Here is a 21406-nt window from a genome sequence, read left to right on the forward strand (position 1 = left end):
CTTGAGCCCAGGAGTTGGAGGTTGCTGTGAGTTGTGATGCCACAGCACTCTACCCAGGGGGACGGCTTGAGGCTCTGCCTCAAAAAAAAAAAAAAAAAGTCTAACTGCAGAGAATACATAAATCACTGGCGAGCTAGAAACAAATACAAGTGAAAACAGAATGTAGCAAGAACAAGGAGCTGAGAGTTAATGAACATGCTCAGAAACATCAGCAATAAGAATTTTCTGAAAAATTAAAACATGCCAAACACCAGTGATTCAGAGATGAGAAAATTGTATTATTTGGTAATGGATCCTAGAATTGGATGACAGGAGTGCTTAAAAAGATGCAGTGTGTCTGGTTTTCTTTCTGTTTCTACTTTTATTAGGCTTTACCTTAAGAGATCCTCCTGCATGTATCCATCTACCTGCAAGCAGATGTTAGTAACCTATCACAGCAGTATTTTAATTAATGCACATCCTTCTCTATTCACACATTAAAATCTTTATATTTTTTCATTTCATTCTGATGACACTTTTGTAACAATATTATAAAAAAAAAGACAGGCCGGGCACAGTGGCTCATGCCTGTAATCTCAGCACTGGGGAAGGCTGCAGAGGGAGGATTGCTTGAGCTCAGAGTTCCAGACTTGCCTGAGCGAGAGTGAGCCCCGACTCCTAAAAAAATGAAAAACCCAGCCAAACGCCTCAGGGAGCGCGCCTGTAATCCCAGCAGCTTCAGGCGGCTGAGGCAGCAGAATGCCACAGCCCCAGTCTGAGGTAGCAGTGAGCTATGACGCTATTGCACTCTGCTGGGGGTGGGGTGGGGGCGCGGATAGGGTGGGATTCTGTCTCAACAACAACAACAAAAGCAAAGAAATAAAAATAAAAAATAAGCAAGGAAATTTAAAAAAGACAGATTAATATGAAGAAATAATTGTGTACATACACACACAACAATGATTCAAATAGGTAATCACAGAGAAACAAAAACACTAAAGGAAGTAGGACTAGAATCTTTCTGTAACACATACGATTCAATGTAGTTTCAGTTTTCATTCCAAATTTCCCCAGTAGTTTCTGCCCAGCAACTGATGAGAAATAACACCTCTGAGCCAATCAAAAAATTAATTCTGCCAAAGAGGGACTTGCTTGCTGTTTCCTCATAAGCAAAGGACCTCTCTTTTCTTTCATTTTCCTTTCTTCCAGATCAGAAACTATTGATCATACAAAGGATCAAAAACTTGGAATCACCTTTATTCTGTGGGCTGTGATTTTCAGATGAGAATACCAAGAGGTAAGTGAGGGAAACTGATTAGAGCCAGGGCTACAGGACCTGGAAGAAGATAAGCTGAAAAGCTTGAGAGCTTGAAAGTGGGCATGTGGGGAACTATGCATGGAGTGAGGAACCTGTGTGTCTCTGTGTGTGTGTGTGTGTGTGTCTCTGTGTGTGTGTGTGTGTGTGTGTGTGTGCTGCGCGCTAAGGAGGCAGGAGTAGTGGAAACAATGAGGACCTGCAGAGGTTGGGATTTGGTTGATCAAAAGGGAGGTAACCTCAAGGAAGAAATATTCCAGCTACATTTTCTTAAGCATGTTATCAATGTCAGAAAGGGACAAAGGACAGTTAGAGCATGTTCTGGCTATGTCACGGCATCTATTCTAAAAAGAAACATGCCCTAAAGGTTTCTATATAAATGTGTGCATCTCAGAACTAGTTATTATACAGAAAAATCTTAACCAATGTACATATACAACAGGTGGGGAAGGTTAAATAATGGATGGTCTAGTCATAAAAGAAATTTCCGTGCAGCCATGAGGAATCATATTTTTAATGAAGAGTAATTATTTAAAATTTGAACTTCATTGGATTCATATATTTCACTTTGGTGTCTTTTAGGGATAGTATCTACTGGGTTTTTTCCCCCCTATTCTTCATTTCCCCCAAACTGAAAGTGAGCTTTCCAGTGGCTACAAGCTACTACCTTGTATGAATAGACCATTATTTAATCATTTCCTTATTTTAGATATTTAAATTGGGTGTACATTTTCCCATTGTAGACTTTACTATTTTAAACATCCTGAAACATGAATCTTTGTGTTATTGTATGATTTCTTTTTCTTCAGTACTAATTGCTAATACTATTGCTTCAGTACTAAGCACATGTGGAATTTTGGGGTCAAAAAATGCAGTATTTTTCAGGCCTTTGCTATATACATCTGGCCAGAAGACTTCCAGAAATATTTTCTTTTCCACTAGCAAACTATGATTATCACTATAGGTGACTGAAAATTTTATTCTCTTATATGTTTCTTCATTTTTAAAATGTTGTATAATCATGAAAAAAATAATATCCTAAGAAAAATGAAAACTAAGTTCTCATTCTGAAGACAGTACAGAAATTGCTAGGTCAGGAACTAACAATAACAATAATGATAATAATACCCCTCTATGGTAGCATAAGGAACAATTTTGAGGAGCAGAACATTTAGTAAAAGGCAATGCTTATTTTCAGGGTGGATGCAGAGATCTCAGGCCAATATGGAAGTTAGTGTACCTTACCTTCTCCTCATCCCTCCCCACTTTCTCCAGCAAACCTTGTTTTCAGAGAAAATTCCTAGACTCATATATCCTCAGAAGCAGGTACCATGACTATGGGACTCATGATCCTTTGTTTCTGGGGAAACCACTGAGGAGTTAGTATTTAGTGAGCACCTAATAAATTCTGCTGATTAAAATTACTCATAAAATAATTAATTATTATTAAGTAATACATGACATTTTAAAAATTCAAAATATTAATATAGTTTTAAAAGTAATAAGAACAAAAGGCTAAAGTGTACCTTCACTCACTAAACCTCCAATCTTCAGGTTAGCATGCATCTTTTATACCTTCTTGAGATATTTACATGGACTAGTATGTACAGATCCATAGCTTTGTTTTAGTTTTTAGACAGAATCATTAGTACAGTCTTGCAGTGTGCTTTCTGATGATATAGTATATCTCAGTTATCCATGTTAGTGACAGTAAATCACTTAACTGCTGCATTGAATCCCTGCACAGAGATGAATCCTGTTCTTCCAACTGGTCTCTGCTGGATGGCTGCTTCTGTTGGTTATGACTTTTATACTTTAAAAAAATAATGATTCAGGCTCAGCGCCCATAGCTCAGTGGTTAAGGTGCTGGCAGGTTCGAACCCAGCCCCGGCATGCTAAACATCAATGACAACTCCAAAAAAAAAAAAAAAAAAAAAAATAGCCAGGCATTGTGGTGGGTGCCTGTGGTTCCAGCTACTTGGGAGGCTGAAGCAAGAGAATTGCTTAAGCCCAAGAGTTTGAGGTTGCTGTGAGCTGTGACGCCATAGCACTCTACCGAGGGCGACATACTAAGACTCTATCTCAAAAAATAAAAAATAAAAATAAAGTGAGACTCTGTCTAAAAAAAAAAAAAAAAAAAAATATCCATTCATGCACCTGTGGCTCAAGCAGCTAAGGTACCAGCCACATACACCTGAGCTGGTGGGTTCAAATCCAGCCCAGGCCCACCAAACAACAATGATGGCTGCAACCAAAAAATGGCCAGGCGTTGTGGCAGGCGCCTATAGTCCCAGCTACTTGGGAGGAGGAGGCAGGAGAATTGCTTGAGCCCCGGAGCTGGAGGTTGCTGTGAGCTGTGATGTCACGGCATTCTACCCAGGGCAACAGCATGAGGCTCTGTCTCAAAAAACAAATATCCATTCACTACCATCCTTACACATGTTTTCTCTGCACCTAGGCAGGTACTTTGCTGCACTAGATATCAGGAAGTGGAATTGCTGGGCCAACTATACATATTCTAACGGTAATTTTTCACAATATTTTATAAGTGACTAAAGTTCAGATCAAGTTTTATGATATGACCAAGATCACCTCTTTTTGATGCTAATACCTAATATGGTGGGCCCAGCTCATTGTGGGTGGTTAGTAAATATTAGTTGAGTGACTCAATGCAGGGGAAAAAATATAATATAGGTGAGACCTGGTCTTTGATGACTAGCCTTATGATGAACAAGTGGTGGGTTCAGCCCCTAACTGACTCCACAGCCTCCAGCAGGGAGTCTGCCTGGATCCGACTTACAGTGTGTCTGGCTATGATTTGACCATGCTGATGGCTGAGAGTTGGGGCCTAGAGCAGTCCACAGAGTTGTACATCCACAAGTGGCAGACACAGTGGAACCAGAGAACCCAGTTAGGAGGGTCCCACATTCATCAGAAGGTGATGATGGAGGCTTGGGTCTGGTGAAGCAGGGGAAGTTTAGAGAGGAGATGGTTTCTGAAATTTTCAGGCAGTAAAGTGAAGGATTTCCTGATGGGATAACAAGTGTGCATTTATCATATACGTGTTTTTAGGGGTGATTTTTCATGTTTTAACTTGAAGGTTAAGAATCTCTGGGGCCAAGATTGTTGGCAGGGTTAAGATCTTCTTGGGTCAGCACACTTGAGATAGCCCTAGGGCAGTGGAGGTTTCCATATGGAATCTAATAACTCCTTTCCAGGGCACAGTGTCTGCATCATTCCTCTGGTGTCTCCTGACACACAGCACAGATGAAAATGGCGAGTGACCTGACTTGCCTTCTGCTCGACTTCTTTGTCTGTCTAGTCCTAATCCAGCTGCTCACTCCTTGCTCAGGTAGGTATGATTCTGTTTTAATGTGTGTGAAGCAGACAATTACCTAGATCCTTTGACTTAATCCCATACCCGGAAGTTTCATCCCAAACTGAAGTTTCACATAACATTAAGAGACAAATGGTGCCTCTGTTAGGATCGTGTTCCTCTCTAGATTCTTTATACCTCACCTTCCCTGCCTGAGAAGAACTCTCACTCTGATGGCTTCATGGCCAACACTCTCTGATGGAGATTTCCCCACTTTGCTGACCAGCTCACTTTGCTGTACATGGACCCGCTGGGCCCATCCTGGCCATGGTAGGCAAAGATGCCGATCTGCCCTGTCACCTGTCCCCAACGATGAGCGCAGAGACCTTGGAGCTGAGGTGGGTGAGATCCAGCCTTAGACAGGTAGTGAACGTGTATGCCAATGGAAAGGAAGTGGAAGATAAACAGACTCCAGAGTATCGAGGGAGAACGTCCATTCTACGAGATGACATCACCGCAGGGAAGGCTACTCTCCGAATACACAATGTCACAGCCTCCGACAGTGGAAACTACCTGTGTTATTTCCAAGATGGCAACTTCTACGAAAAGGCCATGGTGGAGCTGAAGGTAGCAGGTGAGCCCCTGGGTTTTGCTCTTAGTCATTCCTTGGTGGGACCTAGGGGCAGAGTTCCTGCTTCAAATCCAGTGCAGGGCACTTCTGGCTGGCCCCTAGTAATTGCCTGCCCTGTCTTTGGACTAAGTTGCTCTTAGACCTTTGACAAAGGCATAGGTTTTCCCTCAGGAAGAATTCTCTCTGCACCCTAAATGCTGTGCCCAAGTGTCTAAGAAGGGATGCTAAGGACAAGGGATGGGAAGGAGAAGAAATCTCCTCAGTGACACATACACAGTTGCTTTGGTTTACTTGTGTACTGAATGGTTTTTGTGGCCTTACCAGATGTTAGCTACTGTGGGCTCTGGGAGGCTGAGCGTAGGAGCTATATCTGCTGCTAAAATTCTCCAGCCATTAGCCCCCAGAAGCATACCTGCAGTCAAAACAGCAGTGTTTATTACTTTCTGCAGCAGGAAAGACACTCACCATAGAGAACTGTGGGGTGTCTAAGGTGTTGAAGAAGACTTAGTATAGAATTTGGACTTTGGTTAGGGGATGTGGGGGAGGGCACTCAAAAGTGGGTCACTGATCTGGATTAAATGTTGCCAGGAAGTTGAGAGAAGGAATTAATCCTGTGAGTGGGAACTTTAATAAATAAGGAGACTAGGGCCAGACTAAAGCTTTAATTGGTAAAAGGACAGCAGTCCCTCACTGCCAATGTAAGGTGTTTGGTCCTTGATGTGGTATAGACAATGATCATCTTTCTCTCTGTTCAGAGACAGCTCCCACACCTCCTGTCTTTGGGTTTAGGGTGAGTGGGAATAGCCCCACTGTTTCAGGTCTTTGGGTACTGCCCTAGCTCAGGACCACACTGATGTAAATAGCTCCTGAGTAAAACCCTTCATGAATTTTCTAACATGAGTATGTCATTGATTCATGTTGAGACCCTTCCTTCCTGATGCTGGAGGCTCCAAAGAATTCAGACTGATTTATCTTCCACAGCACTGGGTACTGATCTTCACATGGAAATGAAGGGTTATAAGGATGGAGGAATCCAACTGCAGTGCAGATCCACTGGCTGGTACCCCCAGCCCCAAGTGCAGTGGAGAGATGCCAAAGGGGAGATCATCCCAACTGTGGTGGCACCTGTGGTTGCAGACAGAGTGGGCCTGTATGCAGTGGCAGCATCTGTGATCATGAGAGAAAATTCTGGGAAGGAGGCATCCTGTACCATCAGAAATTCCCTCCTCCAGCAGGAGAAGACAGCTAGGATTTCCATCGCAGGTCAGTACCCCTCTGACTCTCAGGTGAGCTGAACTGTGGCTACTCAATAAAGCCACATATGTGAGTCTCTGCTGTGAGTAGAAGGCCTGAAGCAAGGACCTGGTGCCCTCTCCTTACTTTAGGGAGCTTGTCTTCCCCATAAAATTGTTTGTACCACAAATATTTACTTAACATATTCTGTCTACCATAAACTGTGGTAGGTTAAAAGAACTGGGGAGAAAAGGTTAGGATAAGATTCTTATCCAAAGTCAAATTTCAAATTGAGAAAGAACATACATATTTCCAGAGAATGAATCAATTGTTTGATACATAAAGAGATTTTTAAAAATTTAATAACAATTTAAGAAAGGACCTGAATTATTAGTTTATGGAAAAGACATAACACACAAAAGAATGCTCATTCTCACTCATTAGAGATGTGTGTATTAAAATATTTTTCACCTTTTAAAATTTCAAGAAATATAGGCAGTACAAAATGGGTTTTTATAACATGGATGGATTGCTTAGTAAAATTAGGGCCTCTAGCATACTTGTTACTGGAATAATATACATTAGGCCAGATAGGTTGCTATACTCATTCAGTGCCAGAGACCAAGAGAGAAATGGCAGCAGAATTAAGCTAACTCAAGGTCAGGAATTCATGGACTGGGAAGGAGGCTCAAAGGAATCACCCAGAGTGAGCTGAAGAAGCATGTTCCTTTTTCATTTAGCAAAAAAAGTTTTTTGATGAGAAAAAGCTTTAAAAAAAAAAGTGCCAGAGAATTGAGTTGAATGTCACTTTCTCATCCAACAGCTTCACCCACCAACTAATGCTTCTGGAATATTCTTTAAAATGGATTCTGGATGCAGTGACTAATGAGCGTCAAAGCACTGTAAATCTTGGATAATTCCATCTAGGACTGGGATGCTATTGGGAAGGGACAGAAGTGGCTATCAGATATGGCTTCTGATTTTGTATTAGAAGAAATAGGGTCCAGGGTTTCTGAGGCAGCTTGTGCCAGAAGCATTAAGCTAAGTCATGGCTCTAACCCTAACCCTGATGTAAACTGGAGGGAAACCCAAATGTTCAGAGCCAAAGAATGGTCCATAAGCAATGAGATAGTTTAGCAGGAAGTCATTTCCTCCTGTGTGTGGCAAGTTAGATAGTGACAATCTGACCCAATCATTCTCTGCCATGGGAGGGATAAACAAAGAGAAAGGGTCACTTCATAGTTTTTTATAGATATGGTATACATACAATAATTCCCTTTTATAGATATGGTATACATGCAATAATTCCCTTTTTCTTTGCAATAAATCCAATGAGTAAAGGCAATTTGGCTGTGTCTCTTCCTCTAAGCACCACCAGACATAAAGTCCTTCCAGGTTAGGCCCAGACATGTTGACACACAGAAAAACCATTTCTACTCTGCCCTGTTCAAACTCCAAATTGCTGACTCCTGGAATCAATGACCATAGTGCAACAGTTGTATAAACTGCTCATGTCCAGGACTGTGTAAATAGTAACCAGTACATTTACCTTACCTCAACAGAACAAGCTGCACAGAACACAAAGTAGAAATGATACTGGAATCCCAAAAGAACCAAGTTTTTCTAGTTCCCTAAGGTATGAGAGTAGAATGTTTTTCTTAGCATTGCTATTTCTGTATCTCAGAGATGTTGGTAGCTTGTGTTTCCGTTATCATTGAATTCAAATAATGTTTTAATTTTTGTTTATTTTTAAGAATTTTTTAAAATTTCCATCTTCATTTTCTCTTTGATTCATAGATCATTCAGCATCAGGTTCTTTAATTTCCATATATCTGAATAATTTTGAAACTTCTTTTTGGAACTCTAGTTTTATTTCATTGTGGTCTATTTTTAAAAATTTGCTGAGACTTGTTTTGAGGCCTAACATACAATCTATCTTGGACAATGTTTCAAGTGTGCTTGACAAGAATACATTTTCTGCAGTTTTGGGGTAAAATATTAGTTTACTTGTTCTAGTGTCTCATTTAAGTCCAGTTTCTTTGTTGATTTTCTTCCTCAATTATCTGTCTGGTTCTGTCTTGGAGTATTGAAGTTCTCCACTGTTATTAAGGTGCTGTTTATTCCTTTGCATATTAGTTCTGTGATCTGGGAGCGCCAATGTTAGGTGCACATATGTGTAGGATGTTATATCTTATTGTTGAATTGGTTCCTTTATCCATATGTAATGACCATCTTGTCTTTTTTTTTACTATTCTTGAGTTGAAGTCTGTTTTATCTCTCATGTGAGTAGTTACTCTTGCTCACTTTTTATTTCCATTTGCTTGGAATATTTTTTCTACCCCTGAGTCTCTAGAACTCTTTACAAATGAGATGGATTTCCTAAAGTCAGCAGATATTTGGGTCACTTTTTTTTTTTTAATCCATCTGTCAATATGTACCTTTTAAGTGGAACATTTATACAATTTATGTTTAAAGTTAATATTGATAAGTGAGATACTGTTCTAGTCATGATGTTGATTGTTACGGAGGTGCCTTGTATTTTCACTTGTGTTGATGTTTTATAAGAGCTCTGAGTCTAGGCCAGGGGCAGTGGCTCACGCCTATAATCCCAGCCCATTGGAGGCCAAGGTAGGTGGATTGCTTGAGCTCAGGAGTTCAAACCAGTCTGAGCAAGACAGAGACCCTGTCTCTAAAAACTAGCCAGGCATTGTGGCAGGTGCCTATTGTCCAAGCTACTTGAGAGGGTGAGGCAAGAAAATCACTTAAGCCCAAGAGTTTGAGGTTGCTCCCCAAAGGGTACCCTGGACCTGTGACCAGAGAGGTAGGGCCCTTCTCAGTGCTGACAGCATAGCACAAGGGCCAACAAAGTGAGACTCTTTCTTTAAAAAATAAAAAATAAAAAAAAGCTATAAGTCATTACTTTTAAGTGTTTTTATACTTATGAATACTGACTCTTGTTTTCAGTGTTCAGAGAGCTTCTGAGTATTTCTTGTAAGGCAGGTCTAGTAATGACACATCCCCTTAGCATTTGCTTGTCTGGAAAAACTTTTAATTCTCTTTATGGAACTTGTTTTCTCAAGATACAAAATTCTTAACTGACAGTTTTCTGTTTCAGAAGATTAAAGATGGGACCCCCAATCGCTTCTGGCTTGTAAGGTCTCTATTGAGAAGTCCGCTGCCAGTCTGATGAGTTTTCCTTTGTAAGTTACTTGATGTTTTCATCTTGCAGCTTGTAGGATTTTCTCCTTACCTTTCAGTTTGACTGATGACTATATGCTGTGGTGATGTCCTACTTTCAGTGAATCTTGCAGAAGTTTGTGGGCCTTCTTGTACCTTGATGTTTAAATCTCTAGCAAGACCAAGGATGTTTTCTTCCATTATTCTTTCAGATAATTTTTCTGTGTTTTTTGCTTTGTCTTCTTCTCCCTTGGGGATAACTATGAATCTGATATTTGGGTATTTTAGTATTTCTCTAAGACTTTGTTCTGTTAGGACCAAAATTGCCACTGAGAGACCACCATACACACATATAAAAGCAAAGGAGTGTCTTTATTCAAGCATATGCTCGGGTCACTCCACTGGACAGCGTAGCTGTGCAGGGGGCGACCCCGATACAGAGACAAGGGCAGTCTTTTATAACAACTTCAGGGGTGTTCTAGTTACTAAGTGAGCGATTGGTCAAAGGTGGTTCCTGGGACACTTACGGGATGCTGATAGACATTCACGGGGTGCTGATAGGTTTGGGCCCTTGGCAGTTAGAAACTTTCCAGGGAAGGGCTGTATGCTTGTTCCAGATAGGCTATCTCCACCTGGGCTGGCTGTCCCCTTCCTGGGTGGTGCTGCCTGCAGTTTTTCCTGGAACTGGGCCTGAAGCTCAGAATGGAGCCTACTACAAAATGGAGTCACTGCAGCCTCTTCAGTTCATCTCTCTTTTTTCCCCCTTATTTTTGACTAGGTTAATTTGAAAGTCTTGTCTTCAAACTCTGAAATTCTTTATTCTTTTTGGTTTGGTCTGTCCTTAAGACTTTCCATCATATTTTGAAGTTCTATAAATGTCTCTTTCATTTTCAGGAATTCTGTTATATTTGTGGTTAAAATATCTATCTTTTTAGTGAATTTTTCATTCATGTTCTGAATTACTACTTTCTTGGTATGTTTGTGTTGATCTTCAATATTCTTATCCACCCCATTGAGCTTGCTTGCAATTCATATTTTGAATCCCAGATCTAACAGTTCAAAAATTCCCTTTTGTATGGAGTCCATTGTTAGAGAGCTAGAGTGACCCTTTGAGGGTATCAAAAAAGCCTGCTTTTTCATATTGCCAGAGTTCTTATGCTGATTCCTTCTCATCTGTAACTTCTTTCCTCAGCTCAAAATAGATAGCTTTGCTTAACATGTTCTCTGCTGGGAACTCTGTGGCTCAGTGTAGAGAGGAGAGGTACCACTGCCTTTCAGCTCATGCCAGTGGCTACCCACTATGAAGTTGCTGGCAATTTGGATTAGTTGGACCTCAGATCCCAGGATCAGTGTTCAGGTGCCAGCAGTGGTGGACTACATTAGGAAGTCTCCAGTTGCCAGGCCCTGGGTGGTATACTTGAGTCCTAGGGAACCAGAGGGAGACTAGGCTGGCAAACTTGCCTTACACCTCCCAGAATTCAGGCATTGACCTCCCACAATTCAGGCATTATAATGAGGGGTGGGGTGATCTCCTGTTCCAGAAAAATGCACAGGCAGGAGAAGGGCAGATAAACTGTGACCCTGCAACAGGAGGGGTGGGACTCTTATAACAAGATGTAGAGGCAGGCAGCTACGGGATCCAGAAAATATTCACCCCTCTCTTTCTCTTAGTGACAGCAGTTTCTGCCTCCAATGTGCCTAGGTTCCCAGCTGTCACCCTGACCTAGCTGAAGTAGAGGTGATAGAGGCAGGTCAACCCATGATCTGCCAGGCTACCAGACTGTGGGCTGAGGTTAAAATGCTCCAGTGGGGAAGGTGTGATTATGCCAAGGACTTGCCTCCAGGCAAGGTTGGTTTCTTCCAAAAGAGGCAGGTAATTCAGAGGGAGGATTGTTAACTCTACCTTTTCTCAGGGGAGGTGCCTGCTTTTGTCCCTTGAGGCACAGAAAAGCACTTACTGTGCCTTTTTGGAAGGAATGGAGTGAGCCCAAAATTCTGTAGAATCTTTGGTGTGATAGGTGCTCTTTTAGAGGTAGGGTAGCCTCCCCCAAGTATCTTGGCTTGATTATCCCCCTGTGGAGTCCTTGCTGGTTGCAACCAAACTGAAATTGCCACAGGTGCCGTGTCAGCAGTGGGCAGGGGAAGGGAAGAAGAGGAGAAGGCTCTGAATGGGTAAGGGAGAGTTGATGCCCTGGTCCTCTTTGTCCTAAAGAAGGCTGTAACATGCTACAGACTCCTCACAGGTAGAAGCAGACCACCCTGAATACCCAAGGTCAGGAAGATCCACAGGCTTCCCAGGATCCACTGGTCCCCCAAGTACTGGCAATTAAGGGTGTGTGGTGTGGATCCAGAGATGTAGATTACAGACTGAGGGGCTAAGACTTACAGACTGAGACACTTATAAAACCACTGCCTATCAGTGAAGCTCATTTCCCTCCCTCACTGATAGGCAATGGTTTTGCACTGCCAGGAAACTGCGGGGAGTGCAGTTTGCTAGAGGCTCAGTTCTGCAGTAGCCAGCACTGTCCCAGATGTGTGCTGGAAATGCTGGATTCTCTGCCCTCCCCAGTTTGGCAGAGAGAGCAGCCTTGTCAAGTTCATATCCAGCCCAAGGGCAGGGCGTAGGCCAGTGTCAAACCCTCAAAATAGCACCTTTAGTTCTCTGACCAGCAAACATCATTGGCAAAAAACTGTGGAAAATGCTGTTTGCTCACATTTCAGTATCAAAGCAGCCCACAGCAGGACAGTGGAGATCTTACCAGGGGTGCAGGGCAGCTCCCAGTCTCCTCTATCCCTCCATGGAGCCATGTAGTGGCTACAGCCACTCCCGTGATTCACTGGTATGTAGCATCTCAGAATGACATCTGGCTCAAGCTGCTCTAGGCTCTGATGCCTATGCAATTATGAGTTCCCCTCTGGAACATCTGTGCAATCTTCAAGCAACCCCCTATGTTATGTCAGAGACCTATAGCCAAGACTATAAAAACACATTTCAGAGAGTGGAGTTGTGGGGGCTTTTTTCTTACTATTTAACTGTATGCAGAAGTTTCTCCCTGAGGTTAGCAGGCCCCAGACCAGGCAAGTTGCCCTGAACTCTCTCCTTGCCCTTTTGGTGCTTTTCCACTTCCTTGCTGGGTGCTAGCATTCTCCCTTAGATGATCAGCTCCAAATGTGAGAATCTGCGTACTATTCTGGTCCCTCTCTGTGGAGGAGGAATATGCTACCCACATCACGTCAAACATCTTGATCCTTCTCCTTTTACTTATGATATTGGTCAAAAACAAAGCAAAACTGAGGAGACTAATAATTTGTTTTGATCACAGGGGTGCAGGCAGACTAAATCTCAGGTATTTCCTGGTATAATTTATTGTTTTCATGGTATACATAAGCACAACCTCTCTTGAGGGCTCTAAAGTAATATCTATCCCAACTCCATAATTATTGACCCAGAAGTCCACTTCTGGGAATTTATTTGACAGATTGTTTGGTATGAGATGATTCATGTAAAACATCATTTATGACAGTATTAATTATGGTTACACAAGGTCAGAAACCATACAGATGTTTACTGATGGGGAACTTCCATATGAGGAAAGATGACACAGCTGTGAAAGGAAAAAGATCATTCTATATCAGTGGTTCTCAACCTTCCTAATGCCGCAACCCTTTAATACAGTTCCTCATGTTGTGGTGACCCCCAACCACAAAATTATTTTCATTGCTACTTCATAATTATAATTTTGCTACTGTTATGAATCGTAATGGAAATATCTGATATGCAGGATGTATTTAGGCGACCCCTGTGAAAGGGTCGTTCAACCCCCAAAGGGGTCATGACCCACAGGTTGAGAACCACTGTCTCTACTAACATGGAAAGATGTCCCACATACACTCTATCCAGAGAGGAAGAATTCACAACAGTATGTGTAGAATACTATCTTTAGTCTCCACGCCCATAGCACAGTGGTTATGGTGCCAGCCACATGCACCGAGGCTGACGGGTTCAAACCCGGCCTTGGCCAGCTAAACAGCAATGAAAACTGAAACAAAAAAATAGCCAGGCATTGTGGCAGGTGCCTATAGTCCCAGCTACTTGGGAGGCTGAGGCAAGAGAATCGCTTAAGCCTATGAGTTTGAGGTTGCTGTGAACTGCCATGCTACAGTACTCTACAGAGGGTGACATAGTGAGACTCTGTCTCAAAAAAAAAAAAAAGAATACTATCTTTGGTGTAAATTAGAGGCAAAACAAGAATTTATATTTCCATTTTTTACATTTGAATAGGTTTACATAACACTCATTTTATGTCAGGCACTTCATAAGCATAAATTCAATCCTTCTGACCTTAGGAAGTAGGTATTGTCATTACTCCATTTTATAGATTAGGCATTAGAAGCAGAGAGGTTAAATAATTAGACTAGGGTCATACTGCTTGCTGGTCAGGTGGAGGAGGAGCCAGCATTTAAATCCAGGCCCTCGGGCACCAGAATTTATGTTCTTTACCATCATATTAAGTGACTAATGAGAAGCTAATAAATGGACGTAGTGATGTAAGACTGGGTAGAAGAGAGATTATATGTATTTTTTTAACCATATAAATGTATTATCTATTCACAAATTACATTAGAAAAAGTGTGCATGACTGTGCTTAAGTCACTCACTTTCCATGGCAGAGGCAGACATCTCAAGAGAAATAACAGCAGCAGGTTGTAGTAAGGGCTTACCAAAGTCTTATCCAAAGTTTTCTGTTAAAAGATTTTTAACATCATGAAACAAATTCCATACCTGTTGTGAATAGCTAAAGATCCTGGTGCTTTGGGTCAGGGAGGCAGAGTGTGCTGGACCCATGATCCACAGACTGTCTTTTTGCAGACCCCTTCTTCCAGAGCGCTCAGCCCTGGATCGCTGCCCTCGCCGGGATCCTGCCTGTCTCGCTGCTACTTCTATCAGGGGCAGGTTACTTCCTGTGGCGACAACAACAGGAAAAAAAGACTCTGTTCAACGAAAAAAAGAGAGAGCAGGAAATGAGAGAATTAGCACAGAGCACAATGAAGCAGGAACGAAGCAGAAGAGGTATATGACTCCGGGAGGGATCAAAGCCCCTAGGTTACAGGCCTGAACCCCAAACCCTCATCCCCAACCCTGCTCTGGTACTGGTTGGTTTTGAAGGTTTACTGTCCAGAGAATCCCTTCTTCCATAACATTGTATTTTTTTTCTGCTTATTTTCTAGAGAAGCTGGAGGATGAACTCAGTAAGTTCCCATTTCCCCAGACACTCAGGCATGTCTTCCCACCTCTGCTTTAAGCACCTTGATGACTCTTCCTTGTTGATTCCATTTCAGAATGGAGAAAAATCCAGTACATGGCTCGTAAGTGACTCTGACACTTTCTCTGAATTCAAATCTACGACTTTATACCCTTGGATATTTTCCAGTTCTTAACTCTTTGACCAGGATCAGAAAATGGTCCTAGATCCCTGTAATCATGAAAAGAAAATCAGTGTAGTATTCCAAGTCATAGCAGACAAAAGGTAGAAAAAAACAAAATGGAAAATAAGTGTGATTTTTTGGAGTGACACCCAGGAGGAGTCAGCCTCTCACTCTCTCTCAGGAAAGAGACCTTCAATCACTGTTCACTAGAGGCCACATAGTCTTTAGCCCTATAAGGCACTGCAGAATACACAAGAGTTCCCTTCAAAAGGAAGGGGTAAGAGGAGAGTGAAGTGCCTTCTCTATACTGGGAACATCACTAGTTTCTTCACATCATCTATAAGTTGCTGAGAAGAAAGAAGGTAATAAGGAACAAGAAAATCAAAAGTGAGAGAGAAAGAAAAACGCCTCTTATAAACAGGATGAGCTCCAGTAGCTCAATTGGTACAGATTAATTATAACTGCTTATAAAAATTACTCCCTGAATTTTTTTATTAAGCTTCCCAGATTCTATTCAGAAGAAGACAGAAAACGATACATTATTACAGATGAAACTTATACACATATACATATATGTATATAGATATGCTAACACATACAAACCTATTCAAAATAGAATTCATGGTAGGAAGGTACCCACACAGTATCTGTGGTGTCGTTAGCATCAAGGGGTATTCTGAGAATTGATATGAAGGAGGAGAAAATTGAACCTACAGAGGGAGAAGGTAGAAAAGGGTGAGATGATCAAAAGGAAGATAGATAAGTACAAAAGGAAGGCAAAGTTGACAGCTCAGACATGGCAGAGTTCAAGTCACAACTCTGTTTTTCATTGTAGGTGGGGAAAAGTCTCCAGCCTATGATGGTAAGTGGCACTGATGTTCTCAGTTTTCTGGGACATGCACCCTGAGCATTTCACTCCTTTGTTTACTATTACCCATTGACATTGTCAGTTGGAATAATCAGATCTAACCTAAAAGCTCATTTTCAGTGGGGATTCTATGTCTGCTTTGGGGAAGCTTCTAAAAGAAGCCTGAGGCTGCTGGCACTCATGCACACCACCTAGCAAACCCTGGCCATGCAGCTGACAACCCCTCATGACAGAGGAAAGAGAGCCCAACTTTTTTTAGAAGTTGCCACCCCTGATCCATCATAGCTGTGGAGAAGGGAAGCTGGACAGTGAAGGAGTCTCTCAAGAAAAGCAGAGAGAAAGGACTGACTGAGGAGTACCAGGTGGGCAAGAATACAAACGTTAACCTTTCTTACCTGTGTCTCTTTCCTTTCAGAATGGAAAGCGGCCCTCTTCCAAGCTGGTGAGTAAATCACTGCATGTTCCCTGGGCCAACAATCTGAGTGACCACATCCTTTTTTCTTCTCCAACTCTTGAGATTTGGGGAAAAAGAGTCCCAATAACAAGGAGACTTTTGGATGGGCACCTTGAGGTTGCAATTGAAAGGGATGCCCAGGTCCAGGACCCTGTCTGCTGAGAGCTCTGGGAACCAGGGGGAATTGCTGTCTTGGCCCTCCATAGATCTTCATGAGAGAAATGAGGAATGAAGCTTAGAGCTGAGAGGCAGGAGACACAGACTGAGGAATACTGCAGGGAGAATGAGGATGGGAAATGCCGAGGAGGAAGGCAATGTCTGCCTAAAGAACATCTCAGTCTTCATATGGCACCTACTGCCTCTGTGTGTTCTCAAAGGATTTAATGTATCTGAACTTTGGCCTTCACATTTTTAGACGATGATTTTAATTCTTACTTTGTGACCACTGAGGTGAAGACTAAAGAAGGTAATGAATACATATTAGGCAAAAATGTATTTAAAAAGAACTGATATGTTCCAAATGGGCATTTGACGGGGATTTGGAAAAATAGCATTAAGGTAAAGCAACAAGTGAAAGTGCGTTGTCTCAGGGATACCAACAGTGGGGCGCTGTCTCCACCCCTAGACTTCAGGATTAGGGACAGGGGCTGGTACTGGAACGCAGAGGAAGCTGTAGCTGAAATAGAGAGCTCCCTAAGAATGGTCAACCCTTTCTCAGAGCAATACCATCTGATGTCAGCAGAGAGGAAGCAGGGAGGATCAATGCTGTGCCTCTCTTTTCTTTACCTTCTAATCTTCTTTTGGGCCATCTATTAGCCAAACCCAAGAGGAAACTAGAGAAAAAGGAAGCCTGGTGACACAGTCCATATAGGACAGATTTTTATGGCTCTGAAGAGGGTGGAGAAAGGTGAAATATGGAGAGTAGGTATGGGGCATATAAAGTCCCCAACAGAGACCCTAACACATAGCAAGAATAACAGCCATTATAACATCACATACTGCCTTTATGCCCTGTCCCAGGATAATTAAATTACCTTGTTCTCTTAGACAACCATAAAAGTTAGTATTTTTATCCCTGTTTATCACGTAAGGAAATGCTTCAGATAAGGCTCAAAAATGTTCCATAGCTTGGATGTACGGAAAAATAGGCTACACAGGCAGCGCCTGTGGCTCAGTGAGCAGGGCGCTGGCCCCATATACTGAGGGTGGCGGGTTCAAACCCGGCCCTGGCCAAACTGCAACAAAAAATAGCCGGGCATTGTGGCAGGCGCCTATAGTCTCAGCTACTTGGGAGGCTAAGACAAGAGAATTGCCTAAGCCCAAGAGCTGGAGGTTGCTGTGAGCTGTGACATCACAGCACTCTACCAAGGGCAACAAAGTGAGACTCTGTCTCTAAAAAAAAAAAAAAAGACTACAGAAAAGAAAACATTCAACATATAAATAGAGTGAACACTAAAATTTAAATCGATGAGTATAAAGCACAATTTTGCAGTCAATTTTGAGAATAAAACAAAGAAAAGGTAGAGGCCTATTGCTTCCTGAGGCAGCATCAGGATATCAGGTTAGGCAGATTCCAACCCTCATTTCACCCTCTCCTTCCCCACTGCACACAACCCCTGGGCTTTCTCTCATGATAGTAATGAGAGAGTCTCACACGCCAGCCAGGTTGGGGATGGCAGGCTCTGGACCCTGGTGCCCTGGACAAGGCCCTGGCTTTCTATGCTGAGGCTCTGAGATCCAGGAAAAATGGTTGACTCCACAGATGAATTGTATATCTCTCTACAGAGGATGTGATTCTGGATCCAGATACAGCAAACCCCATCCTCCTTTTGTCTGAGGACTTGAGGAGTCTGCAGCTTGCAAAGGAGAAACAGGACCTGCCAGACATACCTGAGAGATTTAATTGGCATCACTGTGTGCTTGGCCATGAGAATTTCACATCGGGGAGACATTACTGGGAGGTGGAGGTGGGGGACAGGAAAGAGTGGCATATTGGGGTGTGTAGGAGGGATGTGGAGAGAAAAGGTTGGGTCAAAATGGCACCTGAGAATGGATTCTGGACTATGGGACGGTCCGATGAGAATGACTTTCGGGCTCTCACTGACCCCAGAACAAAACTGACGCTTGCTGAGCCCCCTGAAAAAGTGGGTGTTTTCCTGGACTACGAGACTGGGGAGGTCTCATTCTACAATGCCATAGATGGATCTCATATTTATACCTTCCTGCACACCTCCTTCTCTGGGCCTCTGTATCCTGTTTTCAGAATTTTAACTTTGGAGCCCACTGCACTGACCATTTGCCCAGCATCAAAAGTCGTGGAGAGTTCCCATATTCCTGACTTAGTTCCGGACCTTTCCCTGAAGACCCCAGTTACCCCAAGTTTAACTAATGAAACTACTGAGCCTCAGGGTGAAGTGATGTGTCCACTTCTCCCTGCACAGTCTGGAGCTGAAGGTCTCCCTCTGCACAGCAGCCATCACAACCATGAAGCTACGTGCATACACTGAAGCACTTTGCTGATACTCATTCAGTTATGCCATATGACAGTAGTTTCAGCTTGGTGCCCCTTTATTATCTATCCCCTTGTACAGGTAAGGAGAAGGAGACTGCACAAAAGTGAATTAACTTTCCAAAGGTGACATGGCTGGGACCTGAACAACAATAACCACCATTTATAGAGAACATAAAATATACTGGTTGCTGCGCTACCATGCACTAGGTAGGTTTCACGCATGTAACCCTGACAACTCCCCGTGGGGGAGTTTCATTTTGCAGATGGGGCAGCTGAGGCAGGGCAAAATTAAATCACTTCAGTAGCTCATGAAATAAGTTGTACAGTTGGGAGATACTCAGCCTTGGTCCTTGACCACCTGCCCGTTCTTTTCTAGTTTCATTTTCTGCACAGAAAGGGACTATGTGCATCCCTGAGGTTCTCTTTCCAGAGAGGCTGCGGGGTAGGGATCATTGTAGGTGGCTGCGGCCATCACACCCTTCCTGAGCCATTCCCAGCTGATTGTCAAAGCTTTACACCCAGCACTCTTTGGGACTGGCCTTGCAGGGTGTCTTCTTTCAGAGAAAAAACTCCCTTTAACTGTGTTACACGTTACTGTGGAAGGGAATAGAAGCCAAATTCTGAATTAATAATTGCACAGCATAGGTGTTGCCACTCTATCAATGTGGTAAGTGATCCTATGTTGCTGGTGTCTAGGAATTGTGGCTAGTAACCTAAAGATTGTCAATGAAACAAGAATTTGGGAGGAGGGGCAGTGCCTGTGGCTCAATGGAGTAGGGCGCTGACCCCATATGCTTGAGGTGGTGGGTTCAAGCCCAGCCCCGGCCAAAAACTGCAAAGAAAAAAAAAAAAAAAGAATTTGGGAGGAGGAAAGAAGCTAGAAGAATAGCGGGGGTATAGTTAATCTCTCTGTGGAATCCATCTGCAGGAAAGGGATATATTTACTTTGATCATTGTGAATATATAAAACCACTATTCCTTTCAACTGAAAGATGCTAAGACAACTGTTCTAACTTATCGTATGTTATTATTCACCACTGTATACCTTCTTCTAGCATGTACATGTCATATTTTATTTGAACAATAAAATTGTTAGTAATCCTCCCTCTTTCCATTTGGAGTCTTCCAGGCTCTTAAAGGTCTGCTCAGCACAGTGGAGTGGCCTTACTCCCCCACTGTACTCACCACAGTTTCACAGTTTACCTTGTTGCAACATTTGCACAAAATCCTTATCACATGAGTTTTCTATTGTTGTTACAATGAATTCCCACAAATTCAGGGACTTAAAACAACACAGATTTATTATCTCATAGATCTTTAGGTCAGGGATCAGACATGGATCTCACTGAGCTAAACTCTAGATGTTTGCAGGCTGTATTCTATTCTGGAAGCTGAAGGGAAGAATCTGTTTTCTTGGTGTTTCAGATTGTTGACAGCACACAGTTCCCTAGAATTTTAGAATTAAGGTCACAGTTCCTCCCTGGGCATTAGGTGAGGGCTGTTCCCAGTTCTAGAGGCTGCCACATCCTGGCTCCTAGGTCCCTCCTCCATCTTCAAAGCAGCAACAGAAAGTTGAGTATTTCTTAATCTTTGGATTTTTCTTGGTTCTTCTTCTATTTCTTCTCTTTTGACTCTTCTGCCTTCTACTTTAAGTACTTGGCTATTTGAGACTGAGTCCACCCAGACAAGTCAAGATAATCCCTTTACTTTAAGGAGCATAACCTTAATTCCTTGTAAGTTTTACGGGGGCTATTGTTGGGAGATGAGAGAATGGGAGTCCTTTTCAGCCTACCACATGTGTTTGGGAAATGATGCCAGGAAACACAAGCACAGAAAAAAAATGAGTCAGAGAAGGGAGAGATCCAGTTATGTAAGAAATGGCATAAAGCATTTATGAATTACTGGATGTGGACAACTTGGCTGAATTCCACCCAGGATTCTGAGAAATGATATGAAATTCTGGGATATAACAAAATCTTCCTTAGAGCTGAGGACAGGTTGGGAGAGGAACATTTACACCTGGCATCCTCCTATACTTGAAATGATTGAAGGTTGCTTTGAGGGTGTCACTTCTTCCTCAACTGGTGTTTGGGCTGTGTATCTGCAAAAAAGCCAACATCACTGCTGTTGGAGATAGCCCTGAGGCAGAGGAAAAGAGAGACAGACACCTTAGATCAGAAGTTGTGATCCATGCAGGTAACCGTCTGCCTCAGTCATTGGTGAGAGAGGCCAAGAGAACATGGATGGGGCACCCACAGCATCTGTTCTCATGGCTCAGCTTCTGAGAATATAGCAAATAAACTGTTGAGGTCTGTTTTCCCTCCCTTCAACCCATTCATTTATCACAAGCGACCTCCTGTCTTCCAATACATGTCCCCATCACACTACCTTTCTGCTTCACCACCTAGATTGATCTGGGGTGGTCCTGTAGCCCAGGCCAGGTCTCCTATTGATTTTGTTATGTTAAAGAGGTTCTGACAGCCAGTATACTAAT

The 21406-nt window shown here is 42.6% G+C and overlaps 1 protein-coding gene across 6 annotated transcripts; it reads left to right on the forward strand.

The window, feature by feature from the left end:
* The first annotated feature begins 1162 nt into the window (after window positions 1–1162).
* Window positions 1163–20081, forward strand: LOC100959649 (butyrophilin subfamily 3 member A1). Of its 6 annotated transcripts, XM_003804045.3 has the most exons (11): window positions 1163–1276; window positions 3753–3818; window positions 4513–4646; window positions 4897–5244; window positions 6223–6504; window positions 14522–14722; window positions 14881–14901; window positions 14992–15018; window positions 15914–15940; window positions 16362–16388; window positions 18186–20080. In XM_003804045.3, the coding sequence occupies exons 3-11, from the start codon at window positions 4562–4564 to the stop codon at window positions 18905–18907; spliced, it is 1740 nt and encodes a 579-aa protein (XP_003804093.2). In that variant the 5' UTR covers window positions 1163–1276; window positions 3753–3818; window positions 4513–4561; the 3' UTR covers window positions 18908–20080. The 6 variants fall into 6 exon arrangements, 4 of the variants coding, with proteins under 4 accessions (XP_003804093.2, XP_012659984.1, XP_012659985.1 ...); XR_002773152.1 differs by lacking the exon at window positions 18186–20080 and having other exon boundaries at window positions 14883–14901; XR_002773153.1 differs by lacking the exon at window positions 18186–20080 and having other exon boundaries at window positions 14886–14901.
* Window positions 20082–21406: the final 1325 nt, after the last annotated feature.

This window comes from Otolemur garnettii, unplaced genomic scaffold (genome assembly GCF_000181295.1).
Source record: "Otolemur garnettii isolate 467f Iridium unplaced genomic scaffold, OtoGar3 scaffold00029, whole genome shotgun sequence".
In the NCBI taxonomy this organism is placed as follows: domain Eukaryota; kingdom Metazoa; phylum Chordata; class Mammalia; order Primates; family Galagidae; genus Otolemur; species Otolemur garnettii.